This window comes from Macrosteles quadrilineatus, unplaced genomic scaffold (genome assembly GCF_028750875.1).
Source record: "Macrosteles quadrilineatus isolate MER2022 unplaced genomic scaffold, UCM_ALF_1.0 Scaffold_1__1_contigs__length_201487025, whole genome shotgun sequence".
Taxonomy (NCBI): Eukaryota; Metazoa; Arthropoda; class Insecta; order Hemiptera; family Cicadellidae; genus Macrosteles; species Macrosteles quadrilineatus.
The window spans coordinates 101,930,291-101,947,928 of record NW_026542594.1 but is presented as its reverse complement, the minus strand read 5'-3'; the positions used below and the strand labels follow the sequence as shown (position 1 = coordinate 101,947,928).

General features: G+C 37.9%; 1 protein-coding gene across 1 annotated transcript in view; it reads right to left on the bottom strand.

The window, feature by feature from the left end:
- The window catches only part of LOC129000068 (nuclear hormone receptor E75-like), a 101,250-nt gene extending 85,895 nt beyond the window's left edge, over positions 1–15,355 (bottom strand). The window contains exon 1 of the mRNA XM_054426981.1: positions 14,665–15,355. Coding sequence (XP_054282956.1) covers positions 14,665–14,908 — 244 coding nt within the window. The 5' untranslated portion in view covers positions 14,909–15,355. The remainder of the gene's footprint in view (positions 1–14,664) is intronic.
- Positions 15,356–17,638: the final 2,283 nt, after the last annotated feature.

The window sequence follows — 17,638 nt, the reverse complement described above, 5'->3', positions numbered from 1 at the left end:
GAATTCAATTCTTCAGAAGAATTCTGTGTTAAGATGAAACAGTATTTTAGAGGTTTCGTATTTTAAAAAGTAACCTTCTTTGTTGTTACAGTTTGAATCAACTAAACGTTTTCGAGGAAAGAACATTTTTTAACCCCTCGTTAGTTTAATCTTTTGATTACTACAGTAGTACCATCGATACCCTTGACTACAGTTCGGTCCACGAGAGTATGCAGTTGAAGGAGGAGAATATTTACCACGTGACTTCGAATTAGCCAATGAGGACCACGCTTTGTTGCCAAATCGAATAATGCCAGCTGATTGAAAATAACGTTAAGCATATTTTTATTAGTGTCGAAAATGATTGAACGGGTGATGTTGCAAGTCACAATAGTCCAGTCTTGCCATTGGCTGCCGCCAACTGAAGACTCTCGTGGCCCCTAGTGTAAGAAATAATCACATTATCATTCAAATACTGTACTATACAAGTTCCTTTAGAGGATTTTTGAATTCTCAACGAATGCAATGATAGGTATATTATAACCACAAAATATAGAAATTGATACCGAATTCGGAACCTTAAACAAGAATCCAAGAGACAATTGTGACGATTGTGGAGACGTGGACACATCAAGACAATAGTAATCGTTTTCTCATGACTTTCATCATCTGTTGATATTTCGTTGATTGTATCCACCTCCAGTCTTCAATTTACTTTCTTTACTTTCTACTGTAGTTCTCAGATCTATCTTCTGTGGTCATCAAGGTCAGTCTGAAACCGTCTACTGGTGGAGCCACACTTTGTAGGGCAGTGAAGAGTGCTCCGTATTCCAACATGTAGTATAAACATAATATTGTGCATAGCTGGTGAAGGTTCAGTAGTGCAACGCAAAAGTAAAAGCTGGTATGGTGGCCAGACGTTTTTAGGAGCAATCCTTACGAAGAAAAGTACAACGCTTCGGTATAAAGAATTCCAGTAAGAAGCCAGTAAGCGTTACATGTCAGGTTAGGGGTTGGAGATGCTATTTTACGTAAGCTATGTAAATAAATAAAATAATACTAATAACAATAACAGATCAGGGTAAATCTTGACTTACCTACCTATAATTAAATACAGATGTCTGCTAGATTGTGTTTGTGTACAGATTGCACAACATGAATAAACAGGAAATGTCCAGCACTAGATTCACCATTTTGGAAAACAAGCGAACAATGTATCTACAATCAAAATACGGTGTTTTGAGCTGCTGAGGACTCGAAAGCGTAAACATCCAGGTGTCTTGGTCCTAGTAGTGAGGCAATCAAAGAAAGAAATCGAAATCACTAATTCCATACTGGGACATTTGTTAATATATATGAAGAAATGCTTGCTTAGATAAATTTATATTCAACATGCGTAAGAATCCGTCAAAGTTACACTGAAATAACAATATTTAAGCTTGATTTACTGCACAATTTAATGAATAGCCAAGTATCATGAATAAGGTTTGTATTACATTGATGTAGTATGGTGACCTTGGTTTGCAACTTTATTGCTCGGAACTTGTGATAAACTACACAATTACAGTTTGACCTCTAGTCCTTGCAGAGGCTTGGTAGTTGGAGCTCGTCAACGTGTGATTACGACGAGGAATATTCTTATCTTATTCTCTTGCAACGTAAATAAATCTCTTAAGAATTGAATCTGACATTACCCTGTTGGACGTTCATAAGGAAAACATTTTACATTAATTCGCATCCTCCTCCTTTCTGCCTACTTATGATGTCCAGTTTCCCTCTTTTGTAAGTTTATTCAATGAATCACTGAACCACCGACGTTGCACATAGCTACAATTTTATTGTTAAAACAATTCAGATGAAAATTACGATAACAGTTCTAGCAAGAACTTGAAACATTATTTTGAAAGGGTGTTTCCTCACCATTCAAAGAGGTTGACAGTCTCAAACACACGTGCCCGGCAAATAAGGCTTCTCAAACAGGGAAACAAAGAGTTAAGACATATTTAACACGTGATTATCCTTAGAAGGACGTGGATTAAGGGAGGATTTACCATCGTAATTTACAACAAGGTCGGTATAAACAAGTGCACGAGTTCAAAGTCACTGACACTCCCCCCCCCTCCCACCACACGCACACGCACAAGTCGATGCAACTGGCACGTGCACACACACACACCCACACGGACGCACGCACACGCACAACGACGGTAAACAGAGGTGTTTCTAACGTGTGAAGTGCCGGCTAATTTAGATATGGAGGCCAATGCCTCTAGTACAGGAATGCTGAGGCCATTTTCTGAGCTGGAATGAGTTTAGTTCCGCATGCTTCATATCTGCATGTGTCAAGAGCAAGACCGGGAATAAAAGAACCTCTGTGACGTAGGAAATTATTATTCGTCTAACCTGCCTATTTATTGCGTATAGGAGTACAATATGCCTATCTTGAACTAGTTGATAGAACATGATAGTAGGTACTAATACAGCCCAGACATTCGCTAGGGTAGGGTGGCCCCAGCACCAGCTGTTGACCATCACCACGCAGACACAATCGCGAGGTGTGCAGGGTTACATAAGGGCACCTCCCCCATCCCTCTGATACAATTCGGGCCGCTGACGTCACACTCACCTGTGTCCGGTGGGGCAGCTGCCCCCCCCCCCCTATACAACTATTTGGGGATTCTCTTTCATTATACCTCAATTTCGGCATGTGGGAGTCTTCTGATCAGTTTTTGCGCATCAAAGTTGTCTAGGACCAATCGGCGTTTACTTCCGGTGAGGTACTGGGGCTGGCATCTTGCGCAATAGGATCAGTCTACAGAAGACATCTGTCAATTCGTGGAGCTTAAGTGGTTTAGCAAAAGAATTCAGTTTTTTATTGGCCTTAATAAGCGATTTGTTAAAAATACTAATACAGTATTCGTTAACGAATGTGGAATGGGTTAGTTTTAGCATTTACTTTTAAATACCTACTGAAGTTGAGTTGATAGTCAAGGGCAACTAGTTTCGACTCTCATACGCGTCATTCCCCGACCAGTACTAAGACATCTTCCTTCTTTATTTGGAAGGTCATTGATTAATAATAAATAAGACACACACACGTACATGGACATCATGTACTTGCGCGTGTCTCATTTATTATCATTCAATGATCTTTATGGAGCAAGAATGATCTTTATGGAGATAGAAGTGGCTTGAGGAAGACTCGTACATAAGCCGAAACTATTTGTAAGGAAACACATAAGATCGCATAGATGCAGGTATTTTACACCAATTTATTGTACAAAATAATAACCGCTAAAAGTAAAATCATACAACTTATAGCCTACGTGTAACAACGTCCATTCTCATGAATAGAAGGATAAGACCGTAAGACTACTGAGGAGTGATATGACTTCTATAGCACGTATCAAGCATGAGTGATGTAGGATGCTCCAGAGCAGAGCCCCCAGGACGCAGGATGGCGCAGAAGACGTTGACTCTAGCAGGGCAAGGACCGCAGTTGGCCGCTCGGTCAATGACGTCACAGGTGCCCCCCCCCCCACTACCTTACACTGGCAATGCCCCCGTGTCATCCGACTGTTTCACTTTTTGCCACTCGATCGGAAAATTGGTACAATTACCCACTGAGAAGTGCGACTATTCGTCACTTGTCGATTTCCCAAGTCAGTGATAGTGATTCAGTAAAACTTTGGTTATAAGTGATAAACTAGTATAGCACCGGAGTGTTGAGGCATTGTAGGAGAAGGCGAGTGGAATTAATAAAAAAAGTATCAATTTATCAGTACCTAATAACGTAATAGGCCTACCATTGACTATTGGATAGTTAAAGGTAATACGTTGAAGAAAGATTGGTAGTGTGTGTTTTGGCTAATTTTCCACAAGATGAGATGAATCAGGATGAAAATAATTGGTCATACATAGTTAGTTCAAGTTGACTTTTTCACTGACATTTAGGACATAGTTTTGTGTACGGTTGACACACCGTGTGGGTGACTAGCGTGAATGTCACAGGCTAGACGACAACCACGTGACTTACATCAAATACATAAGTCACTGTGCAACTCTTACATGACCAGCGAGATTGCAACTGCGTGGCGGGGTTGACGCTCTAGCCAGCCTGTCACACTCACGCTAGTTATCCTACCACACAACGGCTCTACAATGACCTGTGTATTAGCACAGAAAACATCTTACTAATATTATAAATGTGAAAGTTTGTGTGTTTGTTTGTTTGTTTGTTTGAAGTTCAATCTCGCATAAACCACTGGACGGATTGGGCTGAAATTTGGCATGATGATAGCTTACATTCCCGATTAACATATAGGCATATACTTATCTCAAAAATCCTTTCGGGCTCCACCCCAGTGGCTCTGTAATTCCCCATGTTAATCTTATGAGTATTCATATTTAAAGGGAATTTAGACAGCTGTTTCAACTAAAAAAAATTGGCTCTATGATATGGAAAAGCATTAAAAAGTTTTTTTCGCATTTATGAAAACAGCTAATTTTAATTAAGCAACATCAAAAAACTGTGATTCGCAATGAGAACTGTCAAAGTAGGATTGTTTACAGTTATGTTTATGTTTTTCATTTCATGAATAATTTGTGGTATTTTGCGAATTGTTGATAATTTATTTTTCTCTATTGTTTAGGTGAAGTGGTAGAACATTATGGCTATGGTAGATGTGTAATACTATAGAATACTGTAAATTTAAAAAAACAAATTTTATCAAACTGTGTCCTCCCTTATTGCAAACGCAAAGCTTGAGTATTACTACAATAAGCATTTTATACTTATATTCCAACCCCGTACGAAGGACGGGTACTCTGCTAGTATTACTATAACCGTATCAGATACAAGCTACGCGGTGGCGTTGTTCATTGACACTGCAATTACAATAGATCACAACATTTATTATGGAACACTACGTGTAGGCTAATAAGTATCCTTCACAAAATGGACGATTCAAGCTCTAATGATTATTCTGATTATTTACCATTAACATATTTTATCTGGCACGTAATAAAACAAAAAATGTGCAATCATAAACAAATGATAAACCAGCGACCATCTAGTACTGTGATCGCTGTGATGAACACGATGTGATTGTACTTTTTAATAATTTCTCGAAAGTGTCAAAAATATACTTATCTTTTACACTACTAATTGGAAAATATTTAACTGTGCCTAGCTATGACTACCCGGAAATCGTTGAAAAATGTTGTATCACTTCATATCTCATACACTTGTGATGATGAGATGGACGTTGTCAGTCGTCAAGCGCCGAATGTTTACCCTCGACTGACAGCCGCGCTTTGAGGACAACAGTCAGTCACATCCACTGAGGCATTAGAACCTTCCGAGAAACTCACACAATCAATTGTGTTCGCCTAACGTACCGACTACTGGACTACCGGAAAAACGAAAGTGGTTGTAAATACATCACTGAAACACTATCGCTAGTCAAAACATCGTCACCGTAGTAAATTTAGGGTCCAGGGTAGGGGGGAGGGTCAGCCGGGTCGGTCACTTTTGCTTTTAACTGGAACTGATCGTTTTCGATTTCTGTTCTAGCATTACTGGCATTCTTCTGAGTCCGAAGGTGCTTCCTTGTTCCTTGTTTTTGCTTCTGTTTTTTTTGTGTTCTTTGAACTTCTAGTAGTAGGTGCTGTTTCCCACGCAACTTGTTTGTTTGATAGGTTCAGTTACCTTTCCTTCCGTCAAGTAAAATGGAAATAATAAACAAGGGGCTGAGAACACATCGAGGTAGTTTGTGGACTTTTGAGTCGTTTAAATCAAACTCTAGTTAATACTTAATTCGCATACCTTGGTGCAATTAACGCAATCTTGGTTGACATCTCATAACAAATCCAGGGAAATGTTTCAATAACAGATAAGACGAGTGAGAGGGGGGGGGCTGTATAGTGTAATAGACGCAAGTGGCGGACTGGGGCTAATTGGTCGTCCCGCCACAGCCTTCAGCTCAGTGTTACAATCAATTACAGAGCAGACCGGAAGTGAATATGAGCGTCGACGACCTCTAGCGACCACTGGTGGAAACCACAACCAGTCGCGATCCGCGATACCGACAACCGAGTGCACAATTAGTATTTTATGAAGAGATCGGCTCAAATCAAGCAAACATGTTCCCATCATAGTTTACAAACTCTGCACAAAATGGCATCTAATATTGTTTAATCGGTAGACTTACTGGTGTTATGCGTTGAAACGCTGGTTGAAACACTATTAGAAACTCATTACTTCGATTTTCATTTCAATTAATCGCTAAATGAAATGAAACTTAACCGGTTCAGTAGACTTATTATCATTAACGTACATTAGGGATCAGACAATATCTGAATACACTTATGCTCACAATGCAGTCGACGTACTGTTGATATTGAAATAAACAATCATTATAGCCGTGCATTCTATATGTTTTATATTGCATTTTACTTAAATACAAAAACTTAGAAATATCAGTCATTAAAAAGATTTGAAAAAGGTAGTTTGGTTTTCTTTTGTATTATAATTTTAGCAAAGTTCTTATTATCTTACAATTCCTTCGTTAAGTAATACTACACATAATTCCAAACTCTAGTTTATTACCTACACAAGTGCTTCAAATCAGAAGCCTGTGTGAAAGACCTTGAAATAATTATCAACTCAAATTCAACAATACAACCCCTGCAAACGAATGAATGACTATTAAACAATAGACGATTGAAAACTAGTGGTAGAAAACGAATGTGTAGGGGAGAGGGACTCTCCCTTTCTACCTGAAACTAGGCTGAAAGTGAAACTAACCCCACTCGCTTCTCGCTTCCCCTCCCGGTCCTTCGTAGAGTTACATTTAATAGTCGCAATGCTTGTCGACGGTTCAAGGAAAGGGTTCAGTGATCTATAACCGGAACTGATTTGGGCTCTTTTTATACAAATAGTTGAAAAACTCATTCTTTTGATTTTACTTTCTGAAATCGGTCCGTTAAAAGGTTGGTTAAAAGCGTTGGTTATTTCTACTTCGAATAAAATGTGGAACGGAAGAAAAAGTGATACTTTATTGGTAATACTTGGTATAAATTAAAGTTACAAATGAGTTTTCAAAAAGATATGTTAAACCAATCAGCCAAGTTATAGTTAGACGCAAGTACAGTCACATAATGTTGCCAATGTCATGACGTCATCGGTGACCGCCGCGCCGCGCCGCCAAGGCCTTGTCTCCCGGAAGCCCAAAATGTAACTCTACCAGGAAGCCTCGCACCGGGCGATCTTGAGACTCTGACCTGTCCACAAACGGAGACTACAATCTGTGCAACTTGTGGAGACACAAGTAAAGTCAAAGCAAACATCAGTCAAAGCAAAGTAAACTGTGATCTCAGAATATTGCTGTGATTGAGAAACTCATGTTATACTGTAAGCTGATTTAGTAGAAGTCTGTCAGTTATTGTACACTTCCCTGAGCAATAAGCATTTACAGTTTGGGATCTTGAACATATGAAGCTACGAAAACTAAACAGTATGGAACATCTAAACCAAGCGATGTTTATAATAACGTCGGTGACAAAGCATGAGCGTGCGTGATCCATATGCTACAGTATAATTGCATACGTTTTAATGGAAAATACTTTAAATCATTTGAATTTGAGTTTACTGCACATAACAGTTTTAATTAGTGTACTAATGTTCACTCTCGTGATTATTTTTGGTGATCATACACAACAAATAAACATTCTAAACCCCAAAAATCATGTAATCGCCATAAAATATGTAAGTAATATATACAAACAATCTGATATTTATTGCTTTCGTTTTTATTAAAAGACAAACTAACTTTGTACGGTACTCTTAGGCGTACAAGTATAATAATTACCTAACTAACAATTTACACATAAAACTTTTAACATGTAAGTAACTATTTTTTGTCTACAACATAAAAGAAAGTATTAAATTTATTTAAAACGAGAATATCAGCTAAGATTATAGGGATAACCAGATCAAGAATATGAGCATTTCTCATAACAAGAAGCGAGGTGAGAAAATGAATCGGAGAAATCGTAGCAGCCTACAGTAGGCCTGCGCGTGGTGACCTAAATAGTGACGATGGCGTATACATACATCACCACAGGACGATACGACGACGACGCAACGATGAGATATACAGGGCGGTGCATCTCGTAACACCACTTTCACTGCAGCTGCACCACTTTCTCCCGTACTTTCTCTCCCTCCCTCCCCTCCCCCCTACCCTAGGTAGTGTACAGCTCGTTACTGTGATGAGTTGGTGAAATAACCACAATATTGATAACTCTTACGTGAAATGTCACCACAAACGATTAATCATGGCTCTGTCTGTATTAGTACACACTACAATGTTATACATTATTATGAAAATTTGTGTAATATTACCGTATATCAAAATACGTTCGCATAAAAATTATAGATCGTACAGGTTCACACATAGGTGCAGTAACTAACTTCTGTCAATGAAAAAATATCCAACCGATAAATCTACATATGCATAGAGTATCTATTGTTGGAAAGTAAATTGACTTGCTCGCTGTTATGTACAGGGGGTTTCGTATCTCCAACCCTTAACCCCTAAATACATTCTTAAAATTAAAATAGTTAACCTATCCTTCTTTACTGCTTTTTCCTGTTACTTTAGGTTTAAAGCATTAAGTAACTTATTATCCAAAAGTATATTTTCCCTTAATCATTAATTACTTTGGGGGTTTACCTATTCGCCTCAATTCTAAAACAAAGGGGGTGATTAAAATTAAAACTACCCCATTTCAAAATACGTTAAACTTGCCTATTTCTAAGTGGTGTTGAAAAGAGTTCCTGGTCAACGACAGGCCTCCCCCCTAGTATACAATATGCTCCTGGACTGCTGTAGACTACTACTGTCGACGCGGCGCGGTATAGTTGTTGCAGTATGCAGTTGCAGTTTCACTCTCACAGGAGCCGCGAGTTGCCATGTTCGGCGTTACACGGAACTAATTACTGTCACGTGACGAGACGAGTCACTTCCGGTAGAGTCTGTACTATGTTGCCTTCACCTTGGAGCGGCATATCAGGTGTGAGCGCTTCCCGTGCGCAACACAGACAGTATAGTGAGCGGCATATCAGGTGTGAGCGCTTCCCGTGTGCAACACAGACAGTATAGTGAGCGGCATATCAGGTGTGAGCGCTTCCCGTGTGCAACACAGACAGTACAGTATAGACAAATGTGAGCGGCAATCAACTTAACTTTTCAGTGACCTAGTTAGGTAAAATAATTACATGATACGCTTTGGGAAAATGATTACAAGTAACCATTAATATCTCTTGAAGTTAACTAGAAGGCCGAGTCCACATTAATATAGAGGGAACAAAGAATCGAAATACCGTACCGGTAACGATTAAATATTTTCCAATTACAAAAATCACAGTTGATACAAATAATTATTCTCATGCCATAATGTGTACTTCGTTAAACTTTGTGTACTAACATAACTATTCTGTATCAAAGACTTTTCCTTATATACTTATAGACTTAGCCCGGGTATGTGGAATAAAAAAAATCATCTATTTACAACCTATTTAGGGTTTTACAAAGTATAAAATATACAAAGTAACTCTTCTATACGAATGAAATAGGGCAATTTAAATAATTTTGCTAGAGGAATAATTAGCTCCACAGTGTTTCAAGATATATTTCCTTACTAAGTATTGTTTCTAGTAAGTATCATACATTCAGCGTTGTTGCTATTCCCACCAGAACTGTATGACGTAGTCGAAGACAGTAAGTAGGCTGTAGGTTCTGAGAGAACGATTGTCGCCAACTACCTGTCGTGTGTCGTGTGTCGTGTGTACACTCACTTTTATTTGGCAATAGTCCACTGGTCTATTTCCATCCGTACCCGACTGCCCTACACTCTCACAAGGCTAAGAGCAATCACCGAGTATTTGGAGAGGCTTTGTAGAACCCAAGCCTTTGTTTTATAGAGCCAAGTCTTGTTCATTGTTATTTAATTGTTTTTTCTGGGTCAGCAGCTACTTATTCGAATCCACACTGTTATTCAAAGTCGAAGGTACTCAGGCCTAGTGTGCGGGATTTGAGGGTTATAAATTGACAGACAATGTTAAATTTCCCCATTACTTTTGATCATCTATAGTTGCATCCGAGAGACTGGTTCATTTAAACAAATATTGCAGATGAATGTTTTGATTAATCTAATTAGTCTCAAAATGGAACAACACAACAGTAATTTAATTATTTGGTTGTATTGTGAGAGAGAGGGCATAACAAAGTTTATGTTTCATCGCAAGACCGCTAGTACTAGTTTGTTTTGGCTTAGATGATTTTTTTATCGTCTGTTAAGTTGAAATGCATCGTATTTAATTGTTTTGACCATTCCATTTACCTTCATACCTTATGATTGGTCTTGATGGTTGATGACCACAGGTTTGGTATGGTGAACGTCAAATTTTAGGATTCGTCATAAAAAATAATCGATATAACCAAACTAGAATACTTTTTTATAAAGAAGTGTTATTAAAAAACGTGACAAATTAACATAGGTTGTTAATATAGATGATTAAAAACAATTCCAACTGATTGTTTAGCACACTTTTCGTCTGTATAAAGATTGGTTTTGACATTGACAATGAGCGCTGTGGCTGTGATACAATGATGATCTGCCAAGGTAACCTCACCAATTGGTAGCCTGTTAACACTAACACAGTGTGCTCTGGTGGGGGGGGGGGGGGGCGGTATTGAACCAATTTTGGGTTGGCGGCGGGCAAGGCCACGGCCCAATGTCAAGTAACAAGGCCGCCCCCTCCCCTCCCCCCTGTACATAACGTCATAAGTGTGGCATGCATGAGCTACAACTCTTTATCAAGGGGTTTTATTACGCTTTTATCAGTGTAATGGTTAATTGTAACCGGTAAAACTGATTAGGGCGATATACTGAGGCAATCGTTGAATATTATAGTTTTATAGGTGTTTAGGTAACAGGGTTTTATGATGTTATAGGTTATTCTTTGGATTTTTGAAAAAACGCTACGTGCAAAGTAAATATTTTACAATTATATTCATAGTAACGTAGCATTTGCCGATTCAAACTCAGTGTAGCCTATTTTTTGCTTGAAAGTATGCGTAAGATTTACACTGGTCAACTATTTTAACAAAACAAAATAATAACAATTATTATTAGTGATCTGGTATAAAATATGTAATTTCTTCGTTAGTTCTTTCCAGAAATGATTGTACATATAGCCACCAATCAAGGGGCATAAGGTAGAAATGATTGTACATATAGCCACCAATCAAGGGGCATAAGGTGGAAATGATTGTACGTATAGCCACCAATCAAGGGGCATAAGGTGGAAATGATTGTACGTATAGCCACCAATCAAGGGGCATAAGGGGGAAATGATTGTACATATAGCCACCAATCAAGGGGCATAAGGGGGAAATGATTGTACGTATAGCCACCAATCAAGGGGCATAAGGGGGAAATGATTGTACGTATAGCCACCAATCAAGGGGCATAAGGGGGAAATGATTGTACATATAGCCACCAATCAAGGGGCATAAGGGGGAAATGATTGTACATATAGCCACCAATCAAGGGGCATAAGGTGGAAATGATTGTATTGGGAGGTTTCCCAGTTGATCAGCGAAATTTCCCAAGAGTCGCACGCACGAGCACAGACAGACAGACAGGCGCGTCGTTCCCCCTACTCATACTGTCATTAAACAATCAGACCGGAACAATATGGACGCCGGAAGTCCCATTATCAACTTTTACACGTAATATAAGTGCTAAACAGTATTTCAACAACAACCTAATTATTTTTATAAACTTACAACTATTTAATTGGGTCATAATAATAAATTTGAACCATTAAAACGAGAGTTAACTATGATAAGGAATTTATTGGTGCTAATAATTATTAACAACTACGCTTTATACTATGAGTATGAGTAGCTGCGTCAGACCTGTGTTGTCTGTGACACGACACGACTCGGCAGAGTTAATCAGGTTTACTGCGGCAATGTGATTGCATTATCAATAATTGCTATGTAAGGATTGTTCGAGGTTAGGTAAATAAACTGCCTGAAATAATAAAGTAATTGCCGTGATAGAATGAAGCGATTATTGAAGTACAATATGCATAACGTACCATTGAGAACAACAACAATGGCTAAACATACATTTATACATATATAGTCTACATAATAGATTTATATGAGAGCGGATCCAACAGCGAAAGTGTACTGTACTGATTAAACTTGAAATGTTTGTCAATAATATGTGATTTGTATATTGATACAGTGCTCAAAGAAATTAGCCTGTGGAATTATAGGCCTAATCATACACTAAACTATGTATGTTGTGAACATCATACATTTTTTCTTCACTATAATCTACAATTAGTTGTCAATAATGAACAGGCCTTATACAAATCTAATTAAACTATAACTTAACTGTCGTAATCAATTACATATTTTCGCTCGCTCTTTTTTTAGCGAATTTCCCATGTAGGGAATAAGCTATTACCGTAGTACTCATAGTAAGATCTGGACCCGGGACCGATTTACTTTTTCGTTTTGAGGTCCCTAGAGAGCAAAAACACCATCCGTTCAAATTCATATATATATTTATATATATGTCCGTTAGCGCGATAACTCGAGCCAAAATCATCCGATTTTGAGAAAATTTGGTACAAACGTGTAAACCTACGTTTATTCGAACGAGTTTGCGAACCAGCATGATCGGACTATGGGGACAGGGGTCTATGGGGGGTTTTATGGGGTAAAAATTGGGTTTTCCCATTTTTGACCCTAAAACCTTAAAATTTAGCAATTTCTTTCCAAACCATTTTGTGAGCTTAAAAAAACAAATAATTTAGTATATTGAAGCGTTATTATGCGCCTAATGGTTACGGAGAAAATTCCAATAATCTGTAAATTTAAAATTCCCATGTTATTTTTAGGGAGAATATATAAACTGTGTTAGTTTGCTTGTTTATGAACATATTTTGATCAAATTTGGAAAATGCATTCATTTCATACTAAACTTTTTACAAAAAACACCTTTTTACCCTCTCTGTTGCAGCAAACCTAAGTACTCGTTAAACTAATGCTATTTAAATAGGGAATAAATGTGCTATTTTTAAGGAGACATTTCAGTGTAAATCCAATCAGGCAAATGGAAATTCGCTTAGTCTGCAGGTTTGCTGCGGCGGGGGTATTCTACATCTACCACCAAAATACGGTACATAGATACTTTTATCTCCGTATTTGAATTAATTATTTGGTGGTTTTTAGATGGTGGTATTACTAAACGATTAACGACTAGTACCTGCTAGATGAAGTCTGAATAAAGCAATGGGATAATTTAACATGTTATATTGAAACGTTACAGGCACTGATCACTAAATATTTAAAGCGTTGCAAACGTTTTGGTGTTGTAATATTTCCCAGCGTATTATTTTTCAAAGAATATATAACTGCATTACTAAATATTCTTTAGTAGTGATATATTTTATAGTAGGTCTACGGATAGAAACTGTAGCACAGATACAAGAGTAGGAAGATTGTATACTCACTAATCTGTGGCTGTGGTATACAATGAATAATCAGCAGATTTGAGAGAATAACTGATTATTAATGTTATTATTTTGTGTTTAAACATTCATATACCTGTCACAAAAGATTGACTATCGATTTTGTGGAATGTCAATGTCTCAACAATTACTTAACATTTTAATCCGACAAAACTAACTGAAGCTATATACACCGGTTATAATCAAACCAATTTAGGCTATTGTATTGCTATGGTGATTATTTTTTATGAACTACATTAAGTTGAACTGGAGACAAGAAAACGGACCCTATAGTTAAGTATTAGACCAGGTACTGTATTGATATCGGGGTCTGATAATTGTAGTCCCTTCAGAGCTCAATGTATTACTAATTTAATTTGGATAAATAATTGAGGGTCTATACTCTTTAGAGAGTAATAATTAGAGAGTTATACATTAGATAATAATAACAATATTGTAGGTTTTAATTTATTTTGGTGAGAAAAGGAAATAGTTAAGCTTTGTCTAGCTCCGAATTATATAGGAACTCGTATCTTCGTAAATTTAGACGTGTAATATATTAATCGTCCATGTTTTTATATTGCATACCTACTACAACCTAATCTAATTCAACGTTATAACAGTGGCTAAAATAAGTTAATAAACAACAGTTCTAAATGCTAGGTGTTGTCTCCAAGAGTTTTAACCCGTAATCATGTTGCGCCCAATCGGCTCAATGATTGTACGGTGTTAACGTCGTCAAATCCCAAACAAAGACCTCGATTTGTATTATCAGTATGTATTCATTTCTGCCAGTACAATCTGAAGGTTAAACTGATAACGTCTTAATTCATAAATGGCATGCTATTATGAAGTTGTATTACTGTATGTAGTTTGTCTTACCGCCTTCAAACACAACTGAACTCGCCTTCAGTATGCCGCCTTCAAAGATAAAATATTTCACTTTTTATTTTATATAGGTATTTAAAATTATCCGAATATGGACAATACCAATCTAAATCTACGAGCTGTGAATGGTATGTTGTTGAACATAGCTTCTACTCCCTACACACAGTAAGATAGAGATTATCGATTGTACCACTCACCTAGATCAGGGATGGAGCTGGAAGGCTCTTCATGGTGAACCCTCTCATGTTTGATGTCCGAGGATCGGTGGATGATCTTGGGAGGCGGCGGGGGCGGAGGCCGCATCACCACGGACGGCCCGGGGGGTGAACACGTCGAGGAGGTGACCAGGGGCGGAGCGGACGGCATCCTAAAGTCACCGGAGGACGGGGGTGCGAGGATCACCTGACGAAGCTCTGAGGAGGTTGTGGAAACGCCGGACATATTACTGTCTACTTCACTACACAAATATTCCTGAGATACGCGGCAGTGAGCGTGGATACAACACCGATATAAAACTAGGCACTACTGTAGAAAAAACGAGGTCAATAAATCCCAGCAGTAGTAGTTATAGTATACTTCGGCACTAACTTACAAGTAATCCATGAGATATAAGGCAGTGACGTATTCACACTTAGGCTAATACACAGTCGCTCGGTCACTCACTCAGTCACTTCACAGAAATGTCACAATTAAAAACACAGTTCTCACTTTCGATAACACACATGACGAACACCGATAAAAACTGTAAAAAAGTAGAAAAATTCCTGAACGGTTGTACCTGAGATAGTTTCGATTAGTCGCGTGGTGGTGTTAAGCTTTGCGGGGCGAAGGTGGACAGAACATTGCGGTGTTTACTATGTGTTATCCACAGCACGGGCGGGCGATGCTACAGTATAGGAGGATGCGGCGCGACTGACGAAGGCTTGTAGCGCGAAGGGCATGGCGTTAACCTTGTCCTTGAAAACGGCTCCTGAACTCTGCCGCGGGGAGGTGGCGGGGGGCGGGGGGCGGCCCCTCACTCTCCCCCCGCGACGGCGCACTCGCATCGCTGTAATGCGACCACTATTTTTGAATACTCAGTGAGACCTAGTGATCGCCTTGCACACAATAACAACGCCGAGAGTTGCGTAACGTGATAACAAGTAGCGGTGCCGAAATTACGGAATCCGCTACTGATAACAGGAATGTTATGAGATCGCGAATTGGGTTATCTCACCACATTGTTTATTGTCTGTACTACTTGTGGGATAGATCAATGTGTGTAGACGGCGCGTAACAGTTAAAATATAGGTCAACGTGATGTGCGTTCAAACACCGCGTTGTAAAATATTTTACAAACGACCGTTTTTAAACTAGCCTTTTGAGCTCTGTTAGAGTTGAAAATTCACATCACAGTAATGTTTTTTAACAGGAATGAGGTTCAAAGATGAGAGGAAAGAAGTAAATTGTAATACTGTACTTCGAACATCAACTTATCAATTATTAAGGCCAATTGAATGGATTTTACAATGAGTGAGTGGTTGGGACAATGAGTCGTTGCATCACAATCAGTGGCAATGAGAGGTCATAAACGAAAACATAACCTAGACGTTATGAGTAGTAATTGTTAGTTTTTAAAAATAGTCGTAGTATGTGTATGCAACTTGCGTAATTAGCCATTATTAAGACACTCAAATCTTAAAATTTTCTACTCTTATCTTAAAGACTATCTTACGAAATCATTGTGTAAACTAATGTATTACTGTAAATTAATATGGCAATGCTACATTAGAACGAGATTTGATATCTCTAGCGATTCGGGTCCTAAACCACATTAATTAAACCGTCATTAATCCGTAAAAAGTAAACAAATTATCCTCAATAAATCTTTCGTTAGCCACGTCCTTGCATAAAAAATATTAGAAGCTATACTTAATGAAATTTTTTGAAGTGTTTATAGATTAACACAAATTATTCAAGGAATATAATTATGTATACTAGGTATTGTTAAAACTATTCATGAATAATTTACTATCAACCGTAATTTGAAAATAAGCATGAATTCCTAAACAATAAGGAAATTGAATAATTAGCACCTTGTAAATATCAAGTGTTTTCAGCTATTGTTGTGCATTTACATCGTATTCTTGTTAATTGAAAGCAATTAATTTTCGTTTTTTTTTTACTGGTTTACCAATTCGTAGGTCGTATGTGTGCAAAAATCATTTGATATCCTCAATTAGAAATTTTCTAAGAATGGACAGAATATTTTTTATTTAGTAGAAAGACTTAGGTAATTATTGTGTTGTTTAATGAACCACTACAGTATCTGGTATAGCGCCTTCCTCGGCGACTAGCCTCAGTTCTAGAAGGGAGGAACTACTTTCGTTTTCTCCGGGAGAGAACTATTGAACACTTTCCATCTCTGCTCTCCCTTTCGTTTCATCAGGAAACCGAAGCCAACCTCGCTTTCGAGCCCCACTCTCCTCTCCTGTAATCTGTATACACTTGTAGACTGCCTCCCTGAAGTATTATAATCTTTGATATAAGGGTTGGAGTGGAGTCCAAGTAATGCTTGCTGACTGTATCAACTAAGCATATTAGTATCCTACTGAACAAAAGACATATGTGGCGATTGGATCTATTACGGATGCGTACGCATTAAGTAGACGATGCAATTCTATACGTACCATACAATATTGAAATAATCTATGAAGCGGTGGACTATATTGTAATTGCCAAGGACGGGGGGAAATGGGGTTTACTAGATTTGTTGTGTATTGCATCAATATTATTTTAGTTAGTATGCTATACATAATGAGCACATAAAACATCAAAACGGCAATTTGTAATTTAAAAAACTTCGTGTATTTTACCCCAGAGCAAGTAAAAATGCTAAATGGAGGAAAACGGCAAAATCTACACGCATTCAGTCAGATTATTGAATCAGAATTGCCAACAAAACAATATAAATAGATCAACCAATCAATACATCAGCAGCATGTTTTGGGATTTTTTTAAAATTTTGTTTGTAACAAATCATTCAGATAAAAATGTTGATAAGCTATGAAAGTAGTATACCTACCAATCTTCTAAATAATTTAAAGGAGGAAAACCAACCAACTAACCTAACAGATATTCGGCTATATTGAGGATAAAATTGGTTAAGTTAGGTACTCTAAAAATAAAAAT